This window comes from Arachis ipaensis, chromosome B5 (genome assembly GCF_059453495.1).
Source record: "Arachis ipaensis isolate K30076 ecotype BB chromosome B5, ASM5945349v1, whole genome shotgun sequence".
NCBI lineage: Eukaryota > Viridiplantae > Streptophyta > Magnoliopsida > Fabales > Fabaceae > Arachis > Arachis ipaensis.
The window spans coordinates 69,844,081-69,852,461 of NC_142440.1; the positions used below are offsets into that span (position 1 = coordinate 69,844,081).

General features: G+C 39.9%; 1 protein-coding gene and 1 non-coding gene across 2 annotated transcripts; one reads left to right on the forward strand and one right to left on the reverse strand.

Annotated features, from left to right (window-relative positions):
- Nucleotides 1-5,252: 5,252 nt before the first annotated feature.
- LOC148564556 (uncharacterized) lies at nucleotides 5,253-8,060 on the reverse strand. Its single transcript, XM_088487054.1, has 2 exons — nucleotides 6,492-8,060; nucleotides 5,253-6,437 (listed from the first exon to the last, which is right to left on the reverse strand). The coding sequence occupies exons 1-2, from the start codon at nucleotides 8,058-8,060 to the stop codon at nucleotides 5,253-5,255; spliced, it is 2,754 nt and encodes a 917-aa protein (XP_088343180.1).
- LOC148564557 (small nucleolar RNA R71) lies at nucleotides 7,372-7,475 on the forward strand. Its single transcript, XR_015884159.1, has one exon. It is a non-coding gene; the product is annotated as a small nucleolar RNA R71 (small nucleolar RNA).
- Nucleotides 8,061-8,381: the final 321 nt, after the last annotated feature.

The window sequence follows — 8,381 nt, forward strand, 5'->3', positions numbered from 1 at the left end:
ATTCAAGAGAAAAGATTGAAGAAGAAGATAAACTATTATTGATTCATTGAATTACAATAGAGCTCCCTAACCCAATGAAAGGGGGTTTAGTGAGTCATAGCTCTGAATTCAATTACAAAGATATGAAAACTAGCTAAATGAAAAGGTAAAAGTCCTTTCTAACTTAAATTCTATCCTATTTATACACTTTCTATATTGAGCTTCTGTTGTGTTTCTTGGGCTTTGAGGCCTCTCCCTGCTTTCCTTTTGCCTTGGGTTTATGATCCATAATCTTGATGAGGCTGTTGATCCAAATTCTGTAACATTCATTGAGCCAACTTAGTGATAATCAAATAATGACACATGACTCAATAAATTGAAATTTCAGACTCATCAATCCTTCAGGCCCAAATCCCATAAACCATGATATTCAATTGGGTTTCATACCAGAGTAAGTTTAAGTTAATGTTTGTGCTCAAATACTAACTTAAACCGCAATATTTTTGGCCCAGAAACCTTTTCCAAGAGTGGCGTTTAAGTTGCAGTTTAAGCTTAAACTGCAGCTTAAACGCCAGACACTTCCAGTGATGCCTTTTGTGGTAGCACGTTTAAGCTTCAGTTTAAGGTTAAACTGAAGCTTAAACGTGGAAATGGAAGAAGGCAGCCCTGGAGGGTAATATAGTCGAACACGTTTAAGCTTCAGTTTAAGGTTAAACTGAAGCTTAAACATGGAGATAGAAAAGGCAACCCTGGAGGTCGAACACGTTTAAGCTCCAGTTTAAGGTTAAGCTGGAGCTTAAACGTGGAAGCTTAGAAAGGTAGCCCTGGAGGTGTCGAACACGTTTAAGCTCCAGTTTAAGGTTAAACTGGAGCTTAAACGTGGAAATGGAGAAAGCAACCCTGGAGGAGAAACTTGGTCGAACACGTTTAAGCTCCAGTTTAAGGTCAAACTGGAGCTTAAACGTGGAAATGGCTCCCTGGTGCTTTTCCCCTTTCTGGCGTTTAACCTCCAGTTTAAGGTTAAACTGGAGGTTAAACGTGGAACTGCCCCCCTTGGTGCCCTTCTCACTTCTGGCGTTTAACCTCCAGTTTAAGGTTAAACTGGAGGTTAAACGTGGAAGTGCTTCCTGATTGGAATTCTAATTCTGGCGTTTAACCTCCAGTTTAAGGTTAAACTGGAGGTTAAACTTCAATTCCAGCATTTCTTAGCTTTCATGATTCTGGCGTCTAAGCTCCAGTTTAGGCTTAAACTGGAACTTAAACTCCACATGTGATATTCAAGCTTCCTTTATTGATTTTGTTGCTTCCTTGCTTGGCCTCTTCTTCCCTGAAATCATCCAAACAATTGCATCAAAGTCTTGCAAAATTTCATGAGAAATCTTCCATTCATAGCATTCAAGTAATATAACTAAAACTCATGGAATTTGCATCAAAATCATACTGTTTGGATGGTTCATTGCTTTGTTATTCTTTTAACCATTCTTGGTTACTTTAAGCTCAAGAAAATGCATAAAACAACTAAAACTAACAAAAAAATGCTAGTGAAACTAGCCTAAGATGCCTTGGCATCACAACACCAAACTTAATACTTGCTTGTCCCTAAGCAAGTCCTGAGTTATTTGAGAAGAAAGTATGAAACAGAAAGCAATTACATTGGCTATATTAGCAAGCATTTGAAGTTCATCAGAAGGGTTTTATGCAGAAAGTTGCAGCATCACTTTTTCATTCTTATCAGGTAAGATTATCACTTTTTCCTTGCATCCATCAAACACTGCTATGGCCTCTTGTTATTCTTATGTCCTTGGCACTTCTCTTCTTTGTTTTTCTTTTCTTTTTCTTAGAGCTTCTCTGCTCCTTGTTTGCTTAGTGTCATGTGTTGCACAAGCCTTTGGCATTTTCTTTTTCTTATCAGTGCACTACACATATCCACTCCAGGCATTTTAGTTCACATTTCTTCTTGAGACATTGGTGCCCAGCACCTCTTTGTGTGACTAAATGTTTTGTATTTAGGTTGCTCTTGATAATGGACTTTTGGTTGATAATCCCGGGTTAGTTAACCCAAGTTACCGAGTGTTGAAACACTCCTCAGAACCTATTCATCCAAGCATATCCTTAATACATAAACACCACAGGCATTTGTCTCAGAAGTTCAAACCATTGGTGCCTAGCTTATTTTCTCAATTTTTTTGCTTTTTGGTTGCCCTTTTTCAGTGGCTTTTTCTTCTTCTTTTTCTTTCTTTTTCATGGCCAAAGACATTTATTCATCAAGATCCATAGACAGTTTTCAATTTCTACACAAAAAATGATAATTCTACACTCTATTTCCAGTGATCTGACTAAACAATCAAGCATGCATACCACCACTTAATTCTACTTGATTTGTCACTAATTGAGCCAAGTTACTTTTGTTCAACTTTTCTTTTATTTTTGGAAACAGAACAAGCATGGCAAGCATTTGTTTAAGAAGGTGGAGTTATATCCAAACATCTAGGCATTCACTTTATTCAAAGCAATAAACAGACAAACATACTAGAGACTTCACATTAAAACTTAAATGACTCATAATGAAAGAAAGCTCATAAAGACAATTCACCAATTATCATTTGATTATTAAGGAGAGAGACCACCTCTCATTTATTGCTTGGTTCTTCTTGATTCTTGGGATCCTGCTTCTTCTTGCTTCCTACCCCTTTTTGACCACTTGAACTTCCTTTGTCTTTTCTTATGAGCTTTTTCCAGAATCCAGCCTTTTTCATTGTTTCTTCCACTCCTTTTTCAAGGATCATTGCCTTGTTTATTTCTCCTTCTTTCCTCCCTTTGAAGTACTCATCAAAAGCTGGGAATGCTGGGTCCATCTTGTGTAAATGTTCTCCTATGTAGTTAAGCTTGATTTGCGAACTGATGTAATCAGCTTGGACTGAGTATCTTGCATTCTGTAAAGTGGTGGCTTCCTTGATTGCCAAGACATTGGCATCTTGGTGTTGGCATATGTGGCTGAAGGATTCCTGTAAGTGTAAATTCTGTTCCCTTTGCAGATCCAAGAATCTTGATTCAAAGTTCCTTTGCATATCCATCATTTTTAGGTGAAAGTCCTCTTGTCTCTCCTGAGACCTCATGTATTGTTGAGACATTCCTTCCATGATTTCCTGCATTCTGCTCATATCCATGGGGTCTCTAGGAGTTCGTTGTCTTCTTTCTGGAATTGCTTGCTCTTCTTGCTCTTCTTCTCTGTCTTCTCCTTCCTGTCCTTCTTGTTCCGCTTCTTGCTCTTCTTCCGCTTGTTGCCCTTCTTCATTTCTTCTTTTTGTATGTCTTGGAGCAGTTGGGCCAAGAGTCATTCTGTACGCAGTTATGGCCAATCCCGGGTATAGCCAATTAGGTCTTTCATCTTCAAGTGGTACTTGGGCATCGATGCATAGTCTAATGATGGTGCTAGGGAAGTGGAGCCAGGATTCAGGGTCACTTTTCTCACTAAACTCTTGTATCTGTTCAGCAATGAGTTTATGAACTTTGATTTCCCCTCCCACCATAATGCAATGTAGCAAGATGGCTCTTTTAGGGACTATTTCTGAAGAGTTTGCAGTGGGTAGGATGGATCTCCTAACTATTGCATACCACCCTTTAGCTTCCGGTGTTAGGTCTCCCCTTCTCAAGACTCTTGGAGCCCCTCTTGTTTTTCTCACCCATTCAGCTCTGATGGCACAAAGGTCTTCAGCAATAGTTGTATAGTCAGGTTCTCCTATCATCCTTTCTTCATAACCTGCTTGGCTGAAATGTATGTTTTTTAGGCCAAGAGTTTTCATGATTGCTTTGGGACTGAAGTCAACTTCCACCCCTCTCACATAGCTTTTGTATGTGGGTTTCTTGGTTGAGTCTTCCCTCACTGCATTTGCATAGAACTCCTTCACCAAGTTGATGTTGATTTTAGTGATTGGCTTAGTCAGGAGCTCCCACTTCCTCTTTTTGATCTTCTCCCAAACACCTGGGAACTCATCCTTTTCAAGGTCAAAGGGAACCTCAGCTAGTACCCTTTTAGGTCTCATCCATTCGGCTTGAATCTCATGGAAAACTGATTTGTATCTCCTTGCATCGAATTCCCTGTTCTCCTCCATTGGTTGCTTGTCTTTTCTTCTTTTGTGGCTAGATGAGGCTGCCATTGGTTCTTTGGTTTTGGTAAGTTACAAGCTAAAGTTGACAAGGTGAAGCAAGAAGTGTTGTTGGAAGTGTGGTGAGGTTGTTTTCGGCAAGAGATAGTTATGCTATGATGAAGGAAAATGTGCATGAAGGAGAATTGGTGGTGTGGAACTCGTTCCCCAAGTGGTTCTTTATAGTGCTTGTAAGTGAAGACTGGACGGCCAGGGTGATTTGTGAAGGGTGGCTTGATGGTAATATATGAATTAGGGAGAAGGACGAATTGCTTTTCATTTTCTTGGAAGTATTCTGAGTGCATTAGGTTGTACATGTAGCTATCTTTTCATGCAGAACTTCCTTTTCCCATGTGTTAGTTTCAAAGACTTGTGAACTTCCTTTTTGACCAAGCACGGCACCTCCCCTTTGTCTTTTTCCTCCATTTTTATCTTTTCTTTTGTACCTGCACAAACAAACAAATTTGCTATCATTTTTTTAGTGCATGTGAATAATGAATAGTACTTGTACATGTCTTTTTTTTTTTTTCTTCTTTTTGAATTGTAAATCAATGATTGACTTCCTGAGCTTATAGCCGTGACTTTTGTATGTATGCACACTTATTACTGGACACCAAACTTAGTGTTTGGTAATGTGTCCTGATGACATGAAATCCATGTTGGTTGTCCTTAATGAATGTGCATAATTCTAATAAATCCTAGTCACTTTGGCGCTTTGATCCTAAACAATTTTACTACCTAAAGTAATTGAAATCAAAGTATTAAAACATGCAAATGGTATACTTGTCATGAATTTCTAAATCCAGAGGAACTTCTTGCTTTTCATAAACTGTGTTCAAAAGGAACACCAAACTTAATGTTTGGTCGTGCACCTTGAATGAAAGATGGAATCCAATTTGAGTAAGATTTGGGAGTGCCTTCAGGCACACCAAACTTAGAGACCAATTGTAATTTACATGCAAAGTTTAGTGCACTTTATCAATAGTTGTCCTGAGGATTCAAGTTCATGCATAAGAAACCATGCTTTATTAGATGTAAAGCAAAGCACTAAAGAGTAAGGATACTAAAACATGGGTTGCCTCCCATGAAGCGCTTCTTTAACGTCACTAGCTTGACGGTTGTCCTTTGTTAGAGTGGATTGTAGTGCTTGATGTCTTCTCCTCTTACTATGAAAACGTCCCCATTTGATTCCTTCATGACTTCTAAATGTTCCATAGAAAGAACCTTCCTGATTGTGAACACTTGAGGGAGCTGGGAAGGAATGGTTTTGAGGCCAGGTGGGATTGGCAGATAATGACTTGATATCACTTCATCTCCCGGAGAGAAACCTTCAGTGGGAATTTTCTTGTTTCTCCACCCTCTTGGCAATTTCTTTACAATTCTTCCCTTTCTCTTGAAGCTTTCTTCATTAACCCTTATGCCGGGAGGATCCTTCTGATCTGTTTCTATTGATTCTTGTGGCTTTAACTCTTGCAATTCTTGTTTGCTTTCCAAGGACTGTTTCAGAGTTTCAGCTGCCGGATTGCTTTCCTCCAAACACAGATGGCTACTCTCATCCTTAGGCTTTTCATGTTCTGGTTCAGGCTCAGATGCAGGTTTGAAAACATTGAAAATGAGCTGTTCATCATGTATTCTCAAAATTAGCTCTCCTTGTTCTACATCTATGAGTGCTCTAGCAGTGGCTAGAAATGGCCTCCCCAGAATGATGGGGTGTAGGTAGTTTTCTTCCATATCCAAAATGACAAAATCTGTGGGGAAGAAATAGTTTCCCACTTTCACCAGCACATTCTCAACTACCCCCTCAGCTTGCTTCTGAGTTTTGTCAGCCAGTTGTATGATTACATCAGTGGATCTCACCTCATTCAGTTGTAGCCTCTTCATAAGAGTCAGAGGCATCACATTTATGCTAGCTCCTAGATCACAGAATCCTCTGTCAATTTTTGTTTCCCCTATGATGCAGGGGATATGAAAACTTCCTGGGTCTGTTTTCTTAGAGATTATATCCTTCTTGATGAGGGCACTGCATTCTTTGTTCATTATTACAGTTTGTCCTCCCTTTAAAACTCTTTTCTTGCTCAGCAATTCCTTTAAATACTTGATATGTGTAGGCATCTGCTGGAGAATCTCAAGAAAGGGAATATTGATATGGAGAGACTTAAATGTCTCTAAAAACCTTGAATAGGTTTTCCCTTTTTCACCTCCTCCTAACCTCTGAGGAAATGGTGCTTTTGGTTGGTATATTTCCAGCATGCCTTTTTGCAGTTCCTTGGCTTGCTCAGTTCCACTTTCCTGCTTAACTTCTTCCACACCTTCCTTCAAGATTTCTGGCTCCTGCTCTGAGGGCCTGATTCCTTCTTCTTCTGAAACTTCCTTCAATATGGTGATGGCCTTGCATTCTTCCCATCTCACTCTCTTTTGTTCCCCTTTAGGATTCTTTTCTGTGTCACTAGGGAACACTGCAGTTGATTTGGGGGCCTGTTGAGATAGCTCTCCTACTTGAGACTCCATCCTCTTGAGTTTTTCACCATGGTTTCTTAAGGTAGCTCTCACATCATCCCTGAAGCTTTTCAATTCGGTTATGTCTTGACTCATGGTTGCCATCATTCCTTCTATCCGGTTTAATTGATCTTGAAATTGTTGGTTCGGATTAGGTTGGGTAGGTTGATTATTTTGGCCATGATATGATGGTTGGGAGTAAGTGTTTTGTGTGGCTTGGTATGATCTTTGGTTGGAGTTTTGGTATGTGGAATTGTTATGTTGGTTGTGGTTGTAAGGTTTGTGGTTTTGTGGTTGGGTTTGTTGGTTCCCCCACCCAAGGTTTGGGTGATTTTTCCATCCTGGGTTGTAAGTGTTGGAATGTGGATCATATGATTGCCTTTGTTGGTTTCCCACATAGTTGGCCTCTTCCCAATCACCTCCTTCAATGCTTACTTCCTCTTGATCTTGTGTGTGTATTGCAGCCACTTGCTTTGTTTCTAATTGCCTGGTAAGCTCTGCTAGTTGCTTGGCAAACACCTTATTTTGGGCTAGAATTGTATCAACATGGTTCAGCTCCATGACTCCCTTAGTGTTGTGCCTCTCTGATGCATAGTAGTACTCATTCTCAGCTACTGTCTCAATCACTTCAATGGCTTCTTCCACAGTCTTTTTCCTGTTCAATGAACCTCCTGATGAATGGTCTACAGCCTTCCTTGATTCATAAGAGAGTCCATCATAGAAAATATGCAATTGCACCCAATCATGGAACATGTCTGGTGGGCATTTCCTTGTCAAATCCTTGAATCTCTCCCATGCCTCGTAGAGAGTTTCACCATCTTGTTGTCTAAAAGTCTGAACCTCAGATCGAAGCCTATTGACCTTTTGTGGGGGGTAGAAACGTGCCAGAAACTTGCTTTCCACCTCATCCCATGTTGTTAGACTCCCCCTTGGGAATGATTCCAGCCACTTAGCTGCTTTGTCCCTAAGTGAAAATGGGAACAAAAGCAGTTTATAGGCATCTTCCTGGACTCCATTGGACTTCACAGTATCACAAATTCTCAGGAATTTTGTGAGATGTTGGTTGGGATCTTCATTAGCACTCCCACCAAATGAACAATGATTCTCCACAAGTGATATTAGCTGTGGTTTGAGTTCAAAATTGTTGGCCTGAATGGGTGGTTTCTGAATGCTGCTACCACAATTCCCAGAGGTTGGGTTTATGTATGAACTAAGAACCCTCCTCTCAGGAATGGCATTGTTTCCATCAACTCTCTCATGGTTGTGAACTTCTCTATCCATGTTGAGATCTAGAGCTTCCTCAAAATTGTCCTCAGATTCTCGTTCAGATTCTTCTTCTCCCAGTACTCTCTTCCCTCTTGCTTCCCTTCTAAGTCTATGAAGGGTCCTCTCTGGTTCGGTATATGGAGGAGTTGATGTCTCTCCTCTCCTACCTGTCATACAAGAACACAGCACAGGCAACAAACAAGTGAAATACTCTTGGTTAATGGAAGAGTATGGTTAGAGCAATTGAGGAATTAATTCAAACAGTTAGTGAGTCAGTGAGTTAGTTGCTTGAATTTAAAGGCATAAAGAAAGAAAGCATGTAACAGAGTGCAGAAATTAAAATTCAACAAGTAACTTGTACTGAATTAATCAAAACAAAAAAATGCTCAATCTAGTTAACTTCCAATTGGAGAATTGTCAATCGAAAACCAATCCCCGGCAACGGCGCCATAAACTTGATGCGCATAAACTTGTTATGCTATGATTTAGGAAATT